Source organism: Xenopus laevis, chromosome 2L (assembly GCF_017654675.1).
Source record: "Xenopus laevis strain J_2021 chromosome 2L, Xenopus_laevis_v10.1, whole genome shotgun sequence".
Taxonomy (NCBI): Eukaryota; Metazoa; Chordata; class Amphibia; order Anura; family Pipidae; genus Xenopus; species Xenopus laevis.
Window position 1 is genome coordinate 116,973,361 of NC_054373.1, and position 22,470 is coordinate 116,995,830.

The window sequence follows — 22,470 nt, forward strand, 5'->3', positions numbered from 1 at the left end:
TTCTGGATATATAGAGAACTGGAAGGAATGTAAGAAATGCAGCTGTTGTTTGTTACAGTAGGAGGGATTTTACACACCTCATTGACTCTGTCCAACATTAGATTAAGTTCCACAGGCACAACCAGGGAAATTTTTCCTCTTTTATATTAACAGAATAGAACTAAATAGACATGCAGGATGGGCTACACTTGTGATTTGTATGGTAGGACTGCTAATCCTGCCTTAAAGAGGTGATTTAAGTTAACTTTCAATATGTTATAGAATGAATAACTGGGACTGCAAAAAAAGGTTCATTCCCCAGTCTGTTGAAAAGGGACACTAACTATTTCCCAAACCGTTCTATCAGTTTCTGGAATTATTTTGTTATATTCCCATGAGTGGCTTTACAAGTAAGTAGAAGTTTAGTCTTACTATTTTTATATAATACAGTATTTTAACCCTGCACATTGCTTTTTCAGCCTGAGCAACCAACATCAAATAAATGGCAACTGGATAAGTGGCTCAACAAGGTTCATCCCAACAAAGCCGTGATCCTCAGCAATATACACTGCCCGTCGTATGGTGGTTCAAAGGAGAATGCTGGAAACAGTGAGAATTTGTCACAAATATTCCAATCTAACCATAACAATACTAAGGATACCAAGGACGACAAAAGACATTGGAGTATTTGCACAGGCCATGGGAATAATAAAGACACAGGATTAAAATCATCAGCTTCCATTGAAATAGCTGCTTCAATAGCTGTTGCAGTTCCTACAACAGAAAGCACTTTTCAGAGGCAACCTGCTTGCAGAAAACTAACAAAGAGGACAGAACGGACATCTACTGGAGATAAGCTGAACTGCTATAGGTATGAGGATCCTTCCTTAAACCAAGCAACTGTAGGTGATAAAATAACAGAACAGCCTAAAAACAGATTGTTGTGCACAAGTAGAGGTTTCCACAGAAGAGAACCCAGTACATCTAAACTAGGGGGTGAAATTAGGAGGACTCGAGGGCTAAACAAATCAGTTTCCAAAGCCAAAGAATGTATCCCGTTTTCATCTCAGCCTTCAGATCTTGGCATTGAAACAGACCTGGAAATCTCAACTTTTTCCACAAACACATCAGTCACTCCAGCCACTGAAAACAACCATAGACTTAAGGAGCTGGGAGGCAATAATATTAGTAGGGCCAGTCCATGCATTGCCAATACAACTGACTTAGCCAAGGAGCTGGTACTGGTTCCTTTTGGCAGGAATGAGAATATCTTTTCAATAAAGGGCAATGATGAGGTCAAGTCACTTTGGGTTAGGATTGATTTAACTCTTTTATCAAGAATCCCAGTGGAACTTCCCCAGGAGACTCTTATCATGAATAACAGTATGAAAGAAACACACAGGTCTTCATCTCATAAATGCTTCACTTCAGTAGCAGAGAAAGCTTTGGAGAAAACCAGAAAGAAACGCAAGGTATTTATTTTTCTGTACAAATTCATCCTACAGAAATAAACAGCAGTTGTTAACAGACTGTTGTTATGAAACATATTCATATTTTTATATAAAGGGGTTGTTCAAAAATAGACGTTAAAACATAAATGTGTCTCTCTGGTGTTTCTGTCTGTCAGCTCAGTAATACAGGTGCAGATTCTCAACTGTTACAATTTGCTCCATTAGTTGATACATTTCCAAGCAGCATTTGTGGAATATTAGCAACTATTGGATCAATTATAACAACAGAGTGTAATGAAATCTGAAAATAACTGAATAAAACAACTGAACTGAAAAAGGCATTTACAGGGTTATTGTAATAAAAACTCACCCTGGTGGTCCAGTGGGCTGGCGGGGACGCCCGACTCGCCTCAGGCAGGGACGCACATCGTGTAGTTCTTCCTCCTCTGCCGCTGGGTCCTAGGGCGCGTGCGACGCGCACTCCTGGGTTATATGTGCGCATTGACGCTGGCGTTGTTGCGTCAACGCACAGTGGCGCGAATTTCAAAAGGATTTAAAGGGACCTTGGCGTTGTGATCGTTGCCCCTTTGTTAGGTTCATCTTGTGAGAGTTCCTGGGTGCTATCCTGAGTAATCCTGTATTCTGATTCCTGTTTTGACCCTGCCTGCCTGACTTTCCTGATTTCTGTGATCCCGACCTCTACCTGGTAAACCGACTATTCTGATATCCGTATTCCAACCCATGCCTGTCTTGACCATTCTGATTGTACTCCCGGCTTTGACCCTTGCCTGTCTGACTTTGCTTGAATTCTACCCGCACCGACCCGGACTATTTGACTACGCTTTACGTCTATTCCTTGAACTGTGACCTTCTGCCCAAAGACTTTTGTTTAACGATTGTGCCCCTCTGCTCGTTCAGCACCCTTAGCTTGGCTCCTCTCTTTATAAGACCTGGTGGCATCCAATTAGCCGAGAGCTCCTCCCGAGGTGAAAGGCGGCTTTTAAAGGCAGAAGTAAGAGCCGAAACCAGGGAGCCTAGCATTGGTTCTGGATTCTGGGTGCCGACCGTGAAAGTTATGTAATAAAAGGCACAAAGTTTGCCCAGGAGCAGTAACCTATAGCAACCAATCAGCAGGTAGGATTTACTAGTCACCTGTTTAAATCTTATTGGTTTCTACTTGCTGTTGGTTACTACTCCTGGGCAAACTTTGAATCCAAGATGTGGTTAGGGATTTGGAATAATGCTATGTTCCATAGAACAAAATTTATACCCTAATAACCCTAATAAATTAACATTTTAGTAACATTTTGTTCACAGGTAAACATTAGTGATTAGCAGCTCTGTTGGCCATCTCTTCCCCAGATTTTTTTCCCCCAGATTCAGAATTTTTATGTGGGCAGAATTCAGCATACGTACTCCCCTGAAATGATTTTCTCCCTTCCTATAGTGCACATCTGTGGCAGACACGTCCTTCTTACACAAGGGAGTGTGAGATACTTTAGTCTCTTCCCTCAGACATTCCCTTCTTACACAAGGGAGGGTATTAAGAATTTTCTACTTAGATTGGAAATTTTAACAGGTTCAGCATTTATTCATATAGCATTTCTCAGTTTCTTGCTATAAAGGAAGCTATGCATTATTGTAATGCACTACATGTCATTGAGATGTCTCTGTGAAAGATACATTATTCCTAATATGCTCATTTGTCCAGTGTGAATAATGTCTTGACTGAGTGAGCAGCAGTTGAATATACAGGTGTTCGTATAATGAGAAAATGTCGATACTGCTCTCTCAAGGGCAGCCTTTTGGTTTGATCATTTGAATACAACTAGATTAACATGCACTTTCGTATGCTAGCTGATATGTTCATCCATAGTAACCCTTTTCCCAGGGGATTTCTTGAGCTCTAAGTGTGTTTGTCACTTTCTTTTAGTTCATAAACAAGTGTGTCTACCGCATGCAAGGATGGTATTGTCGGCAATATTAATCTAATTTTATAACCTTACACATCATTGCTTAATGTGTGGAGCAAAAATATTGGATTGTTGGCATTTAATGGCTTATTTGGTCTTCCACCTATCCTGCAAAATGTGCCATAGATCAGTCATTTGGTGATTTAGTTGAACTGACTGATCTGCATGAAATATATATATAAAACCCAGAATCCAGATGGGGGTGCTGGGAGCTATAGTCAACAATAGGTGGAAATCCCAACATTACAACGAGTTAAGGCCATTGCAGAGCTTATTTTCTGTATAGTCTAGGACTCTATCTGCATTGGAGTGATTATCTATTTACTTGACTTTATTCTGTTGAGAAGTCGTTTAAAAAAAAGTCACATTAGTGTGTTTTATATTATGTAGCTGAAATACCAGCACCACACCAATATATATGAAGCTCTGGAACATGAACTTTCTTTTTCATGTATAAAATCGAGTGTGATTAATTTAATAGTGTTTTGGTAAACGTGAAATTAAGGGGGTTATTAATTAAAGGTCGAGTTGTGGTTTTCTAGGGTAGTTTAAGTAAAAACTAGAAATTTTGGGGGATTTTTCATGCCCCAAAGCTGCAAAAAGCCAGAATCAGAAAATACTCCAGGTAAAACCTGTCGAGGTCATATAGAAGCCAATGGCAGAGGTCCCTTGAACCATTTAAAGATGTTTTTAGCCTTTGTGATTTTCAGGTTTTATTCAGTGGTTTTCACTCGAAAGATTGAGCAATTTGAGGTATTCACTGTTTTTTTTCGCTGATAACTCAATCAATTTGAATATTTGAGCCCCCCACACACACAATTGCATTCATTCGAGTTTTTTATAATCTGTTTTTTTCATAAATAAGCAAAAAAAAACTCACAAACCTCACAAATTTGACATTTGATAATAACCCCATAAGTGTTATATTTATCGGTAAACTTGTGTAATGTGCATCTAACATAACCATAATATTTGCTCTGTGCAGTCTGAAAATGAAGCATCTCGAGAAGTAAAGAAAAACCATTTAGAAAAGGACAACTGTTTGCAAGAAACTGTTACATCCGAAAGCTGTGATAGGACCAATTTACACAGCACCAACCCCATCAGGTACCCCATTTTGCTCTTTCAGTGCATAAGAACAAAGAGAAAAGAATGATGATATTTTTTTTAGTAATTATAATTACTCATGCAGCAACATGCCTGGCCATAAAAAAAATCAAAGTATAATTGGTACTTCTTACAACATACTTTAAACTTTCAATACTTTACCTGTACAAAATAACAGGTAAAAACAACACGTGACCTGTATAAGGTAATTTCCAGAGCTTATAGTTATATACACTGAGCGACTCTGTCTGTACCCTGGGCTATGGCTATGGGAAATATGACATACTATTACACTGTGCAGTAACTAAATTATATTTCAATATTTAAGACGATCCTGATTTATCCTAGTAGCTGTTAAACTGTATTGCCTAAATGTGCCCACTGCGCACTGTTCTAATGGGGAATAGTGCCTTTTTAGAGGACACCTTAAGCCTCCAAATAAAAGTTAGCCAAGCATTGATGTTGCTTAAGTGGTAGTCGAGGGGAATGAACAGTGAATATTTATGATTTATTTATTATATATGTTTATATCAGCACACTTAGTATGTGGGGGTTACATTTTTCCTTAACAGGTTCTTGTTCTTTTGTGTTAAAATTAACTTTTACTATGATGTGGGCAATGATATTCCTAGACAGTTTGCACATGTGCTTCATAATGTATGCTGTTGTTTGTTAAAGGAAAAGTAAAGCTACCAAAGCAGCTTATTGCAAATAGTTTAGCCACAATAGTGCAAGTTATAACACTATGTTTATTCTGCAGAATGCTTTGCCATACCTAAGTAAACAGAAGCTCTCTGTTTGTTTAGGATAGCAGCTGCCGTATTAGCTTTCTGCCTGAGACTCTCCCTGCACACTCATAGCTCTGGGCTCAGATTACAGCAGAGAGGAGGAAAAGGGAGGGAGAGAGAAGCAAACTGAGCATGCTCAAGCCCTAGCCCTGGAGGTTTAAGCTGAAAACAGGAAGTCTGATACAAAAGGCCATGTATACACCATAGAAGAAAAGAAAAGCTGTGTTTCTTTTGACAGAGCAACATTACTTTGAGGGTTTACTGGTGTATTTATATAGACACTTCTGATAAAGCTAACTTAATTTTAGCCTTTCCTTCTTCTTTAAAGTATACCTTTTCTTTCTAGCTCTTTCCCATTTGGAATTTTTATTCTAGTTGCAAAATGATTATATAGCTGCTAGATATGTTATAAAAGAGCGATAAATGGTATCACTGGTGCCACTCTTCTGGTACTGCCAAACAGATTATAGGCTGTGATTTTCAATCACAGCCCATAATTGGCACCTCAGGAACTTTTTGCATGCTTGTGTTGCTCCCCAATTTTTTTACATTTGAATGTGCCTCTTTGTTAAAAAAAATAGTTAGGGAACCCTGGTCTTGTGGATTGTCATTCAAATCTTTAACTAGTCAAGTTGCCTGGTTGTTCATATGGAAATGCTTTTGTGAGGGTACAATGTTTTAACCAAATTCTCATCAGCTTGATGCCATTTTTAACTTTCTCTTAAAGAAGTGCCCAGATATTACAAAGTTGATGGTTTTGGGGTATTTTGACTATACTGCATGACATCCTGTTACAATTTGCTGCATAAAGTCTAGTTTGTATGTTACTTTTTTCACCCAAAGCATCCGCCAGCAGATTTCGGCATTGAAAAGTCATCTGCAGTTCAAAGGTCATAGCAGCAGGGCAGCAGTTTATCTGCCTGCAGAGAATCCACAATGTTATACTTTGTCTGGCCCAGGCTAAGTGTATACAATATCTTAGGTAGAACAATCCATCTGCTGTTTTTTGGCACTGGGGGCAATAAAGGAAATTACAGCTGAAGATTTTGGCAGAGCTCTCTTTATGTACACCATTTTTCAGTTAAATACCCCTATACCTGTGTAATATCACCAACAAACTAGAGGGTGTCGTTTCTGAAGAAACCACGGGATGTTGGCTATGAAACGCTATAGGTGTCTTGCCCAGTCGCCCCCGGTGCCTAGAGAGTACACAAAGTCGGTAGAATCCGGATTAAAACGGTGAAATTTAAAGCCAATTTTACCATTGAAATCCATTCAAACAAACTGGCTATTTTTGGCTCCGCCCACTTTTAAAAATTTGCATCCCAGTCACCCCTTCACCAAATGGACCAAGTTTGAGCACTCTTACATTAACAGTGTAAGATTGACAGGAATTTAAATATTCCCATTGAATAGCGTTTGGTAAAATGTGATTGGCTGTCTTAAGCTCCGCCCAGTTTTCTGAATTTTAACCCCAGTTACCTAGTCATGGTCAGTGCCAAGTTTGGGGCCTCCGGTTTTAAAACTGTGAGAACGGCGGTAATACAAAATTTTACATTAAAGTCAAGAGGTGAAAACTGATTGGCTGTTTTTGGCTCCACCCACTTTTCCTAAATTTTGACCGCAGTCACCCAGTGAGTAATTGAGTCAAGTTTGGTACACCTAGCATTTAAACTGTGATAATAGCAGCAGTTTATCATTTTTCTTTAAGGTCAATGGCTGAAATCTGATTGGTTGTTGTTGCCCCGCCCCTTTTTTTCCTAATTATGAACCACAGTCACTCAGTGACTAACATTTCAAAGTTTGTGAATGCTGTGATTTAATGTGTAAAAATGGCAGCATTTTTATTTTTTTCTAGTGAAAATCAATGAATGAAATTTGATTGGTTGTTGGTGGCTCCGCCCACTTTTTCTAAACTTGAAGTGGAAACCCCCAGCGGCCACATTTGTGATATTCAAGGTCCCTGACATCAATACTGTGAGAATGGCAGCCTTCTTAATTGTTCCCATTAAAATCAATCAAAGAAATCTGATTGGCTGTCTTAAGCTCCGCCCAGTTTTCTGAATTTTAACCCCAGTTACCTAATCATGGTCAGTGCTAAGTTTGGGACCTCTGGTTTTAAAACTGTGAGAACGGCAGTAATCAAAAATTTTACATTGAAGTCAATAGGTGAAAACTGATTGGCCGTTTTTGGCTCCACCCACTTTTCCTAAATTTTGACCGCAGTCACCCAGTGAGTAATTGAGCCAAGTTTGGTACACCTAGCATTTAAACCGTGATAATAGCAGCAGTTTATCATTTTTAATTAAGGTCAATGGCTGAAATCTGATTGGCTGTTGTTGCCCCGCCCCTTTTTTTTCCTAATTGTGAACCACAGTCACTCAGTGACTAACATTCCAAAGTTTGGGAATGCTGTCATTTATTGTGTAAAAATGGCAGCATTTTTATTTTTTTCTATTGAAAATCAATGAATGAAATTCGATTGGTTGTTGGTGGCTCCGCCCACTTTTTCTAAACTTGAAGTGGAAACCCCCAGCGACCACATTTGTGATATTCAAGGTCCCTGACATCAATACTGAGAGAATGGCAGCCTTCTTAATTGTTCTCATTAAAATCAATCAAAGAAATCTGATTGGTTGGTTTTGGCTCCACCCACTTTTCTTAATTTTAATCCCAGTCCCCCAGTGACCAACTGTGCCAAGTTTGAGGACCCTGCCATTAACCGTCTAAGAGCGGCAGCAGTTTAACATTTTCCTATTTATTTGAATGGCTGAAATTTGATTGGCTGTTGTAGACTCCGCCCACTTTAGGTAAATTTTAGCCGAGTCACCCAGTGACCCACGGTGCCAAGTTTGGGAGAGCTCTAGCTTTAATACTGTGAGAATTACAGCTGTTTACATTTTCTCATTGAAGTCAATAGGGAAAATCTGATTGGTTGTTTGCGGCTCCGCCCACTTTTTTGGGTCCCCAAAATAGGACAGAATTTTTCAGTTTCACCCCATGACTAAATGAGCCAAGTTTGGTGAGTGTAACTTCAAAGCTGTACAAGTGGCAAAAGTTTCAAGTTTTCCAATGAAAGTCTATGGGGAAAAAAGGGGTCGTCGGGGGGTCGCCACAGGGGCACGGAGGTTGGGATCGCTTAACAAAGCACAAGCAACCTATTCGAGTATGAGTCGAACAAGTGTGCAAAGTTTCATAATTGTACTCCTAAAACTCTGGGAGGAGTAGCGTTTAGAAAATTGCTCAATTTTCATTGGGCGTTGGTAGCTCCACCCACTTTGGGGTGCCCCCCCAAAATACTTATTTTTATTCGGGGTGACATCAACTATATGTGGTCCGAGTTTGGGGACTGTATCTTCAAAACTGTACAAGTGGCAGCGATTTGAAATTTTTCCCTGTCAATCTCAATGGGAAAAAAGGGGTCGTCGGGGGGTCGCCACAGGGGCGGGGTGGGTCCCCAAAATAGGACAGAATTTTTCAGCTTCACCCCATGACTAAATGACCCAAGTTTGGTGAGTGTAACTTCAAAGCTGTACAAGTGGCAAAAGTTTCAAGTTTTCCAATGAAAGTCTATGGGGAAAAATGGGGTCGTCGGGGGTCGCCACAGGGGCACGGAGGGTGGGATCGCTTAACAAAGCACAAGCAACCTATTCGGGTATGAGCCGAACAAGTGTGCAAAGTATCATAATTGTACTCCTAAACCTCTGGGAGGAGTAGCGTATAGAAAATTGCTAAATTTTCATTGGGCGTTGGTAGCTCCGCCCACTTTGGGGTGCCCCCCCAAAATACTTATTTTTATTCGGGGTGACATCAACAATATGTGGTCCGAGTTTGGGGACTGTATCTTCAAAACTGTACGAGTGGCGGCGATTTGAAATTTTTCCCTGTCAAAGTCAATGGGAAAAAAGGGGTCGTCGGGGGGTCGCCACAGGGGCGGGGTGGGTGGGATCGCTTATTAAAGCACAAGCAACGTACTTTGCTATAAGAGGAATAAGTGTGGAAAGTTTGGCGCTTGGACCCCTAAAACTGTAGGAGGAGTAGCGTTTAGAAAATGGGGTTCGCCAATAATAATAAGAAGAACGAGCTGAACTCGAAGAACAGTATGTTGGCTATTTCATAGCCAACATAACAATATATTTCTAAAAAGTACATACCTTCAGCTATTTAGACGGACATGATTCTTCATGGAAATCAATGAAAAAAAAGATTTCAGGTCCATACCAAAATGACATAAAAAAAAAAAACTTCCTAGCAATTTGCTATGTCTTCTGAATAAGACAGTACCCCCACAAATGATATATCAGGATATAGGGAACATATTCACCTTTTAAAATTGGTGTTGTTGCTTTTCTACATGCAGAATTCTGAAAACATATAATTCAGTGGTTTAGAAGATTTGATAAAAAAATTAAGAATAAATAAGATATAACTTCAGTGCCTATAGCTACAAGAGAAGGAAATGCTGAATATAGTGAATAAAGTACCCCCTCTTGTAAAATATAAGGATATTATAAGTTACCGAGGAGTTTCATGACCATATAAAAACTCGAGGCCGAAGGCCGAGTGTTTTTATACAGGTCATGGAACTCCGAGTCATGTCATGTGACAGAAATGACATCACTACTCACCGTTTATAACTGATGACATCACTACTCACCGTTTATAAGGATATAATTTACAGGATATTCATGGCTTTTTATGTATTATATATTATGTAAGAATGACACTCCCCTATGCATATATTAAGGTAGTGGTAATTATTTAGTACACGTATGTTCTTTAAATCCACCAAAGGCCAGATTTACAGCTACCAGCAGTATCACCAGGCTCACTTTGCATGAAGTCCCACATGACCCTAATCTAAAAGAATACTGTATTATTAATAACCTAATAAATAGCTATGCCTTGATACAGCCAAATGACTGCATTTATAAAAGTACAGCTAGGAAAGTTTCTAAAACTCAGCATTTTATGGAGAAAGTGACAACATCTGTGCAAATTAATATCAAAAATAATGGTCTGAAGGGCTGAAACCAGAATTTTCCATGTAGATGACAAATTATCTTTACAAAATATGTGTATGTAATTGGTGTAGTTAATCATCAACAAGACGTTTACTGCGCCAGCATTTACATAGTTTGTAAAAATAGGATAAAATACTGTGATATTATCACTGTTGTTAATCAGCACAAAAGAAACAATGGATTTCTTTGATCAATATTTACTTTTTTTTTATACAGCAACTGTTGCTGTGAATCTTAATAACAAAAATGTAGAATATCACTGTATACACCATACTTAATTTTCATGTGCATTTTTTCTTATGCCGCTTTATTTCCTCCTTATATATCATTATTATAATCTACCTTCTAAACCACAATTGTACAGGCCATGTCCATAAAAACTAGACGTAAGCTACCTTAGGGTTAAGCTACCTTCAGTCACATAATCGTCAGAAATTGTAATTCGAATTGTACGATTTTTTCTGGGTTTTTTCCTGAATCTCTCAATTTTTTCGGGCTATTTCCCTAAAAGTGAGAACTAAAAAGCCCGAAATAGTTCGATTTTCTGACTAAATCCAGTGCAGACCACAAAAACGTCCTCTAGAAGGATAGAGAACTCTCCCTTTGACTTATATACAACCTCGGCAGATCTGAGATGGAGGATTTTCACATTCTGACTTTTTCCATCCTTGTGGTATAATAAATCTCGCAAAATCCAAGTTTTTTTTTCAGTCAAGTTACCAGGCTGCTTTCTAAAAGTCCAATATCCAGATTATTTTATGGCCTCTTCATCTGCAAGCCTGAGTTTTATATCATACATTTCTAAAAGAAAACACAATACTTGCTTTGTGCAGATGTTTAATTGCTGATGTCTGCTTTGGCCATCATCAGTTTTAAATGTAATTCTTTCTATTGATGAGGTTCTTCTTGATAGGTTCAGTTGTGTATTTCTTCCTATGAAGGGTAAATGGAATACACCAATTTATTAGTACAGGTATGAGACCTGTTATCCAGAATGCCTGGGACCTGAGGGTTTCCAGATAACAGATCTTTCTGTAATTTGGATCTCCATCTACTAGAAAATCATGTAAACATTAAATAAACCCAATAGGCTGGTTTTGCTTCCAATAAGGATTAATTATATCTTAGTTGAGATAAAGTATAAGGCACTGTTTTATTATTATACAGAAAAAGAAAATCAGTTTTAAAAAATTGGATTATATGGACAAAATAGAGTCTATGAGAGATGGCCTTCCTGTAGGGTTGCAGAATATTGTAGCCCGCTCGCACACCCTGGCCTTTGAAAGTTCAGCACCTGGTGCACGGTGTTGGAGGGATCAGCACCCTCCTCAACAAACGATCCAAGAAAACACTGGCACTCAAAGGCAAGCAAATGCAGGGTTATACCCTTGCGTATTTTATTCTGCAAACGTGCAACGTTTCGGGGTCTGAGGGGTCTGTTGCACGTTTGCAGAATAAAATACGCAAGGGTATAACCCTGCATTTGCTTGCCTTTGAGTGCCAGTGTTTTCTTGGATCTTCCCATAGGGTTGCCACCTTGCTGGTATTTTAACGGCCTGGCCGGTAAAAATGATGGTTGATCCCAATGTTATTAATAGGGAAAAAAAGATAAATATATAGGAAGGCCGGTATTTTTTTCTGGAAAAGGTGGCAACCCTACCTTCCCGTAATCCAGAGCTTTCTGGATAATGTGTTTCTGGATAACAGATCCTTTCCCTGTATCAAGTTTCTCCATTCTCAGATAATCAGGTTCTCTGTTTTTGGCCAAAGAGTAGAGTCATGTGGGATCTGTTCACAAATATGTGTAGGCCCTCTCCCCTAATCTGCCAGGCCCCAAGAAAAAAGTGTGCGGCGCAGTACGCACCAGCGTTTGTGTCGTGGTCGCGCATGCGCTCCTGGGTTTCAGCTTATGTTCGCCCATGTGCACGGGGGGCCTAAAGTGTGGAACCTAGTGGCCCCCATGCTCCAGTCTGACCCTGTCAGGCAAACAAGACAGAATGATTGAATTGCAGAATGTGTAGTTGGAAATCACTGGCCAAAAGGGATTTCAGTTCTGATAGGCTAACAGATTGGATCAGAAAGCTGAGAGACCAATGTGTACAGGAATGATTGAACAGTTTAGTAAAATCTTCAAAGCATGTGGTTTTCTTCACAAACCATATGGACTAATTCTGAGTATTGAAGAGGTATCTAAATCATTAGGTTATATGGGGAATTCTATTTCATTACAAGCATATGGCTGCTGGGTTGTTTTTTGTGTAGGTCAGCCCTATGCAGCACAAGATCTTACAACCATGCCACAAATTTCCCACTCTCCTCCCAGGTTCTGTCTCCCAACCAGATGCTGGTGAAATTGATTGAAAGGCACTCAAGCCTGATCATGAGCATGGGAAATTCCTTGATTTCTGAGTATTAGCTTCTTTGTCTTTAAGGTCAATATCATCGTGGATAGTTTTCAACTATAAGTAAAGGGAGTTGCTCAAAATGTGCTTAGATATCTTCTTTGGTAACAGGTACACAGCAGTGTCTTGGTGGACTCCACTGTACAAAATCTAGCTGGATCTCTAGTAACACATGTTTAAAACTGGTAAGATCACTATATGACTATTGGCTATAGGGCAACTAAACAGGCATTGAATCACAGACATTTATTTGCAGTAAGCCCCTCCTGACCATCTGCAGTTTCAGTTTGTGCTCCAAGCTTTTGGAACTACAAAAAGCTACAAACCAAACATACTGTGTTATTAGGAAAAGTGACCACAGACTAGTGGTAGAAACTGGCTGATCCATTGAAATAAAGGGATGATTTATTTCATATATATATATGGAGTAATGAATTTGCATAAAAATTTCTACCTCTCTAACCGAGTTATCTCAGTTCCAGTAATCAGCAAGGACCAACCATTTGGTTCAGCAGAACTTCAGCTTCACTGTTGAGTCCTTCCAGGCATAATTTTACTAAAAGCACATCAGTACTCCATCCTGCTATCAATACACAAGTGTATTACACACAAGTCTCATGGGGAGTGCTGGATACTGATATACCACAGAAGACTAGTTCACAGCAAATCACAGTACTGATTTACCGAACCCATGGAACCATGGAGGACAAAAGTTTGGGTACTTCTTGTCTAGCTCTTAGGATTCTAGAGAGATATTAATGCATAGATAAGAGTATAATGCCACTTTCTTAGGTACACTTATTCACAGTTCAACAGATATTTAACCAACACTCTGGTATTTATCCAGCTGCTTTTAGACACACTTGTTTTTTTGTTTTTTTTTATTGCTGCCTTACTTTGACCTCATGAGGCTCTCTTATTTGTATGCAAGAGCAGTTAGTATGACTGTTTGTATATAAAGTTCGAGCAGAATGCTTGACGAGACACTTGGATATCATATTGTTTGAATTCTGTAGAAATCAGATGCAGAGTGTTTACTCCCAAGGTTGAAGCATACAGTACATCTAATATATCTACTTTTAGTTACATTTTGCAGACACTGCATGGCGTAGCAAAGTGACGATTCTGACACATATGACTAAACCCAATTGGATTGTTTTGCTACCAACATAAAGTTATGCTAGCATAATTACCATCAAATAAAAGTTAGTGGTTTATTATTACAGTTAAATATGGAATTAGTCATATGATCAGAATTGTCTGCTTAAAATGGACTCTATGGAAAGTGACATTTTCATAATTCTGGATAATAGCTAATACATATACATTTAGCTACAATTTGAAGACACTACATGAAGGAGAAATATCCAGGCACCCTGAAAAACCAATTCTGATGTAGAATTTGCTTGACCCATAAGTGCAGGTGCCCACAAGCATTTCCTCCCCACATGTGTTATTTGCAACAGTCATTCCTAAGGGATAAAGGCTAAAGCTGAATACATCAAAACTAGGCCTTGATCTGTGTTTTTCAGCATTCAGCATTGCTTTCTGCCTCTGTATAGACCCACAGGAGTGAGCCTAGTAACTAATAATTTATTTCATGAACAGACGCTTCTAAATGAGGTTTACTTTGCCAGCCAAAATCACCTTGCATATTCTAGTCATGTTATTATAGAAGCACGCCTAGAAATGGGAATGTAAAACTTTTTTACATTATCTTCCTGCAGGACCAGCACAACTGAAAAATCTCATGTTTATCAGGTAAGGGAATTTTTAACCTGGATTATTCATTGAGGAATCATAAAAATGCATTTTAAGTATAAGCAAGTCATCAAGCTTACCTGCATTATGGCTATTCAGTTTTTGAAGCTATTTATGTGTGACCATTTCTATTTGTGTGATGTGTTTGTTTAATATTTATCAAAAAGAAAAACCGAGGAAGTTAATGATGAGGAATACCCAGCGTTATTTTTACAGCATTGTAGAGAGGGAGTGTCTGGCTAACAAGTAGGTCTTGTATTATCTATTAGGGTGGCACTTTATTTTCATTATAGACCATGCCCCATTCACTTGGATAAACAAAGCTAAAGAGAGGCACACAAGAAAAGCGGTTCCTTTCATTACAGAATTTAAGCTTCATTGATGTTTTGTGATCAGCTCTGACTTTGCTAATAGGGATTAAGATTTGGTTTGAATCTGCAACTGATGGTTGGTTTTTCCATACTGCAAAACGTCAAAAATCAGCCATCATTTATATCTTTATAAGGTATTTAACTCTATGCTGCATTGTCATTGTAGTCTTTTCTGACAAATGACTTTAAAGGTATAACGCTTTTGAACCATAAAGAAAACTTCTGCTTATTTTCCTACTTCCATTCCAAAAAGAATTGAAGGGGAAGATTTATCAAGGGGCGAATTTCGAAGTGAAAAAACTTCGAAATTCGCCCATCGAATAGGTGTAGTATGATCAAAGTCGAAGGTTTTTTCCTTAAAATTAAAATCGTACGGTTGCCTGATAAAATCCTTCGAATCGTTTGATTTGTACGTTTTTACAAAAAAACCTTAGACTTCTCAAAACTTGGCTAACAGCTCAGATAGGTTATAGGAGGTTCCCTCATAGGCTGAACAGCAATTCGGCAGGTTTAAGGTTGCAAAGTGTCAAAGTTTTTTAAAGAGACAATATTTTGGCCTATTCGATGGTCGAAGTACCGTATATACTCGAGTATAAGCCGACCCGAGTATAAGCCGAGGTACCTAATTTTACCTACAAAAACTTGTAACACTTATTGACTCGAGTATAAGCCTAGGGGTGAGAAATGCATCACAGGGTGAACAGCGCAAAGCAGGGTGCCGAGACGCACATGGGCAGAGAGTGCAGCCTCATACCCCCTTAATGGACACACAAGTTGTAGTGACTATAGAATGAGAATTGAGGGGACAATGGTGATAATGTGTTTTTCTGGGCTGCTCTGCAGGACTGTACTTTTATATGTAAAACTACAGGTCAAGTAATGGCAATTAGTAAGGAGCCCATTCACATGCCAGCCACTGGCACAGCATAAATGCAGGCACATGAGCTTGCCCAGTCAGCTTGCAATCCTGCAACATGTGTAGCCCATTATTAGAGGGATGCTCTCTCCCAGCATCCTCCCTCCTGCTCGTCTCTTCTACCTCCCTCCTGCTTGTCTCTTCTCCCTTCCTCCTTCTCTTTTCCCTCCCTCCCTGCTGCTCTTCTCCCTTTCTCCTGCTCGTCTCTTCTCCCTCCAGCTCATAATCTTTTAGTTGGGCAGGAGCCAGGGCTTACCCCACCCCCAGTACCTGATTGTGTAGTTAGGCATGGTGCCAGACGCACAGACAGGGAGGCGGACTTGTCGAACACTGCTGTACTCCATCTCCAGCTCGAACTGCAGCTCATCAGGGGCTCCCCGGGGGCGTTGAGGAGCCACAAGTAGCAGAACACGGGCAGTGCCTCCTCCAGCAGGCGGCCCACCGTGCGGTTCTGCAGCAACTCTTCTTAGTGAGCCACCGCTGGAACAGTGCCGTGTCCCGCAGTTTGCCGAACAGCATAAGTAATACGGAACTGGAAACTCTCCTGTGCTGCAGCCGTCGGCTCTGATTTCAGGTAGTCCCGCAGGGAGGCATCGGGCTCCATGGGCCAGAGGGGGGTGAGAGAGCGGTTCGGGACAGCAGCGGTATAGCAGGAGAACACCGGAAGGAAGTTGTCATCTGTTCTGCACTTCCGCCTCCAGCAACGCGGCACCTGGCTGGCCCTTTTGGAAGTTCGTTACTCCAATGGGAAGCGATAGCAGGTATTTTTCAAATGCGTTAGCACTGCGTGCTGCCCTTGTTTCGTCCTGGGCACCCGACGTAGACACTTTTATTGAGGGGAGTGATGGTGGACTTTGTGGGAGGTCCTCAGCAACTTCGACTCCAACAAAATATATTTTCCCGGTGCCCTTGCAGCGCTGCAAGCCATTGACTCGAGTATAAGCCGAGGTAGAATTTTTCAGCACATTTTGGGTGCTGAAAAACTCGGCTTATACTTGAGTATATACGGTACCCAAAAATTACTTCGAAATTCAAAGTTTTTGAGTTAGAAATTTTACTTCGACCCTTAGTAAATGGGCCCCTAAATCTCTGATGAAACAAATATATATGAACCAAAATAATCAATTATAATGTCTAAATTATGTTATTTGACATATGCAAGAATTGTTTATTTTTAGAGATACAACCATGTTCCTTCAGACAACAACCCTTTGGGTCATAGAGAGGATATGCACTTAATGTCCCATGAACGCAAAGATTTAAGAAGGCAGGTGTTGTTTGACAATAGGTAAGTATGTTTGTATATCTGTGTTTGTGTACAGTTTATACAGAATATTCTGCATGCATCAGCTAAAGGACCAAGTTAAGAGACTACCTTCAGTGTCACGCTTAGTTTATGTTTTACTACCTCTCTATACATGATGCCTAATGATTTGTGCATGCCATTACATAACTTGCACGTTTAATTTCAGTTTGCATATGATTGTCTTTTTAATGAAAGCTCAATCTTTAGTAATATTTTTAAGACTGAAAGAAAGCACAAAGTTGGGCTTACTTTAAGGGCTGCATTGTATGTGAACATATTATAGTTTATATTTTTTGCAATAATGAATGCAGACCCATGGTCGTAGCTGATAAATGAGTTTGTATTCTCATCGTGTAGGCCTTGCAGTGCCGATTATTTTATGCAAGAAGCTAAACAGATGAAGCATAAAGCAGATGCAATGGTGAGAACATTTTCTTCCCAGTTACATTATGCTAAACTAATTTTGTCCTGGTATTTTATGTGCATGAAGTTTTCATCAGTACAACCCCTAAAACATAATTATAAAAGCTATTACAAGCATGACTGGCTTTGTTAAATTAAGAAATGCTTGTATTATTGAGCTTCTCTGTCACACAATGACTTTAAAATAGCTAATTAAATAGTTTTTTTGTAAGAGGCTCCTTTAAAACTGGATTAAGATTGCTTTTTAGCAGCTCTCCTCGAAAAAGGTTAGGATGTAAACCTGCCCCACGCTGAGAATCCTGTCCTGTGTAGTAAATCAGGTGCAACCTCTTTATAGCACATTCCATGTAAATACATGCCATCCACTTTCATTACTTAGCCCTTAGATGCTACAGAACATGATGGCATCATTAATACTGGACAGATGGCTGATTAAAAGTTAGTCTATGAGAGAATTTATAGCCTGCTGCTATTCTAAATTTCAACTTCTGTTTACTTCAACCAACTGGTTTTATGAGAATGATGGCATCTTTACTTTACTCTTTACTTGCCATTTTTTTGTAATGCCACTGATCACAAATTAGCTAGTCAAGGCATTCACACAGGGGTGGTTACTGGTTACATGATACCATGATGTGATCTGGCAGCATGTGAGTAGCCATTCCCACCAGGAATTGTATAGGGATTTATCCTAATGAAATAATGCAAAAATCACATTTCAATCATTTTCAGTACACCAGTCTGTTATGATTTTATTCTGGATAGTGCATTTCTTAGCATGAAAAATTGTAAGCAATCACATGGTGTGTTTAAATATCCAGAGCTAGAATTTTTAAAAAAAGTAAATCAGTATTTTTCACAACTGTTATTCACTAAACCATGCATACTTCTTCAGGCAAAAGCCAACCATTTTTAATGAAAGTGTTCCTTTCGTACTAACTAACCCATGTCACTTCCCTACAACATCACTTATCAATGCACTTGTAAGAACAAATTAGCAACGGATTTAATGTAGCTGTAGATTTCATAATGATATCATTATTATTTCTCTTTTACAAGAAATAATAATGACATTGTAAAATATGTCCATGGATAATGTTATTTGTCAAATGGACAAATAGTATTTCATTAAGCCTGAGCTTATGAAATCTAGGTGATGATTTACTGTGGTTTTGAACATTTCCATTTGTTTTCTTGCCAAGATGGACAAATTTGACAAAGTTCTGAATTATACGGAAGCAGCCCTATTGTTCATTGAGTGTGGGAATGCAATGGAGCATGGCCCCATTGAGTCAAAATCTCCATATACAATGTATGCTGAAACAGTAGAGCTAATAAGGTAGGTATTGACTTCAAAAGTTACCTCTACATCAGTGATCCCCAACCAGTAGCTCGTGAGCAACATGTTGCTCTCTAACCCCTTGGATTTTGCTCCCAGTGGCCTCAAAGCAGGTGCTTATTTTTGAATTCCTGGCTTAGAGGCAAGTTTTGGCTGCATAAAAACCAGGTGCACTGCCAGAGCCTCAATGTAGGTTGACAATCCACATAGGGGTTACTAAATGGCCAATCACAGCCCTTATTTGGCATCCCAGGAACATTTTTCATGCTAGTGTTGCTCCCCAATTCCTTTTACTTCTGAATGTTGCTCACGGATTCTAAAGGTTGGGGATCCCTGCTCTACATACTTCTATCACTTTTCCTCCTGTAGTGTGATTAGACTGACACCAGAGGATAAACAAGGTAATTTACAGAAATAAAAGTCCAGAGGTTGTAATTGGGTACATTGAAAAGTCAGCAGAAGGGTAAATGGAGTACATAAGTGAGCACATGAAAGCGGATCCACTTTCTTCCTCATTTGTACAAAACCCTACATGTGCCCTTACCCTTAGTTAGAATATAATATACGCTTTTACATTTTTGCAACATCAATTGAATGCAGAATTTCTTAAATCAGTTAGTAGTATAAACACTGTGCAGATATGTTATGAAACAGTATCACCCCAAGTCTAAGCCCACAGCTCATCTGGGGCAACCTGCCAACTAATCAGAATAGGGCCACAAGTTAAACAATAGGTTCACTTAAATGTTATTTTTGGGGCAGACTTGCCCCTGCTGCTGTGTAAACTTTATTATTTCTTTTTCAATATTCTCTTTTGTATGCATTAAATACATAGTCTTTGTAATCTGAACTGAAAGGTATAAATACATATTTCAGGCCTGTTTCTTTACCTGCCTCCAATAGGTCATTTATCAGTGATTAACACAAAACACCTATATGTAGGCATGATATGGGACATTATAAATTAATTGGAAACTTCACCTATGACATGACTCACATTTCAGAAATATTTTCTTTATTGTTTTGAAGGTATGCCTTGAGGTTAAAATCACACTCTGGCCCCAATGCAACAAGCCGGGACAAGAAAATAACAGCATTATGGTTTGTCATTTTTCCTATATTTAATTTAGATGAAAAGTGGTAAAAAAAGTGGTGACATTTTTCAGAACAATTGGGTCAATTCACATTGAAGTGCAAGCACATGTGCTAAAATTTGGACACATTTGAAGCCAATAAACATTTGAGTTAATAAATATTGCAAAGCTGCTTATGGAGAAGTTCCCTATTAATGGCAGATAGCTGTTTCCAACCACATAGAATATAAAGAACTGTGCTATTTTGAGACCTGTTTTTGAGGGTTAAAAAAAGCTGTAATGAAGAGTCTTAGTTACGCTTTATCTATATATTAATATTAAGTTGAAATGTTATATTTTCACGTCACTTTCCTCTAATGGTTGACAAACAGTTTTTAACTGTTTTATAGCTATCGATGTTTGGCTCTTCTCTACTGGAGAATGTTTAGACTCAAAAGGGATCATGCTGTGAAGTACTCAAAAGCTCTTATTGACTATTTCAAGGTAGGTCAGTTAAGATATATTAAAGCTACTTATTGGTTGCTGTGGGTTACTAGAACTGGTACAAACTTTGCCCTTTTATTAAATTACCCATACTGGCACATCAGCAGAACACAGTTGGTAACACCAGACCACACACATACACTTCAAACTGTGGAGTAAATAGATGAATAAACTACTTACTGCCATATCAGATCAAACATGAATTCAGTGTGCAGTGAGGTTCCATATTATATATGTCACAGGGAAGCCATAATAAATCATAATGGAAAAGTTACCACTAGTTGTCCTTGTCAAAATACATAAACCACACACAGTTGTAATAACAAAATATAGTGACGTTAATTATTAAATTCTTCAATTATTCGTCATATGTTTCAGTGTTTTCTATTGTATGTGAAGCACCAAGTTTCTTTCCTGTGTTATGTTTTACTATTCCGGGTTAATGTCTTCCTTTTAATGGCTCAAGGTAAAATATTTAAACGGGCAATATTTAATAATATATTTATTTCAGTTTGGTAAGTTTCTTGAAAAGGTGCTTAATATGATATAGTCATCAGTACTGTCCAACTTCTGTGGTACTGAGGGCTGGAATTTTTATGGCCTACGTGGTGGAGTCAGTGTTGATCACTCCCCCTTTTAAACTACACCCACTTTTAACCACAACCATTTAAACTTTTAAGATCATATCCACATTAATGGTGGTAGCACACCAAAAACCCAAATGTTTGGTGCTTACTGCAGGGATATCACATATCACTCATATATGTAAAATGTCATATTAAGACATACCCTTAAATCCATATGCTTCATCCTCCCCTGGGGATAACACAGCACCCCAGCACATCATTAAACACCTTAGGTGCCCCTAGCAATAATTTTTAAATCCTAACAAACCCCCAGAACAAACTCTGCCAGTTTTCAAATTGGAGTCGCTGACCCCATCTAAAAACAAATGTTCTGTAAAGCTACAAATGTATTGTTATTGCTACCTTTTATTACTCATCTTTTTATTCAGGTCCTCTCCTATTCATATTCCAGTCTCTTATTCAAATCAGTGTATGGTTGCTAGGTTAATATGGAGTGCTGAAATAGCAATCAGAGCTGCTGAATAAAAAAGCTAAATAACTCAAATAATAAAAAAATAAAACCAATTGCAAATTGTCTCCGAATATCACTCCCTACATCATATTAAAAGTTAATTTAAAGGTGAACAACCCCTTTAAGTATTCATTCTGAGGGTATAGTTTTCCTATTAATAAAAGGTGTAACAAAACAAGCTAATGTTCTATGATGCTTTGTCCAAGTAAACTCTTTTCTGATTATAATGTGTATGTTTTTGTTAACAAGTGAAAGAGAGGTAACCACGAAGAAGAAAACTTCATGTACAGTATATATACCAGTAGACAATATAAGGTGTAACATTTCATTGTAGCCTTGTGTTTTACAGAGCTCATCTAAAACCTCTCAAGCTTCATCTTCACAGAGTTCCAATGGAAAGTAAGTACAAGGCACACAATGTCTATTTGTTTTAGTAGTTATTTCTATGTGTATTATATAACAAAAATAGCATAGCAAACATGTTTGTATAGCAATATTGGTGTTGCAGAGTTTGCTATTGTTATTGCAAATGTGTTTCTAACTTTGCTTGATGATAATCCAGTGCTTCTTGCTGTGTCCATGATCCTGCTTACCTCCCACATTTAATTCCTATTATTATTATTAATAATAATAATAATAATAATAAACTTTAGTTGTATTAGTTTAACATTCACATTTTGTGCATAACCATATCTATATTTTGTAGAACCACTGGTGCTCCATCCCCCACATCCCCCAGTCCTTCTTCAGTGAGTTCTGTTGGGTCACAAGGAAGTACCTCCAACAGCTCTATCATTAGCATTCCCCAGCGAATCCACCAGATGGCAGCAAACCATGTCAGTATTACTAACAGCATTCTGCACAGCTATGACTACTGGGAGATTGCTGATAATCTCACCAAAGACAACCAAGGTTAGTATGTTGAATTCATCTACATCCTGTTGCTTTCTGTTGT

The 22,470-nt window shown here is 38.7% G+C and overlaps 1 protein-coding gene across 1 annotated transcript in view; it reads left to right on the forward strand.

Moving 5' to 3' along the window:
- Positions 1–22,470, forward strand: part of LOC108708421 (AF4/FMR2 family member 3) — a 158,006-nt gene that overhangs the window by 133,574 nt on the left and 1,962 nt on the right. The window contains exons 9-18 of the mRNA XM_018247096.2: positions 459–1,451; positions 4,389–4,510; positions 14,452–14,485; positions 16,951–17,060; positions 17,436–17,499; positions 18,704–18,840; positions 19,870–19,941; positions 20,324–20,417; positions 21,865–21,914; positions 22,222–22,427. Of these exons, the coding sequence (XP_018102585.1) occupies positions 459–1,451; positions 4,389–4,510; positions 14,452–14,485; positions 16,951–17,060; positions 17,436–17,499; positions 18,704–18,840; positions 19,870–19,941; positions 20,324–20,417; positions 21,865–21,914; positions 22,222–22,427 (1,882 nt within the window). The remainder of the gene's footprint in view (positions 1–458; positions 1,452–4,388; positions 4,511–14,451; positions 14,486–16,950; positions 17,061–17,435; positions 17,500–18,703; positions 18,841–19,869; positions 19,942–20,323; positions 20,418–21,864; positions 21,915–22,221; positions 22,428–22,470) is intronic.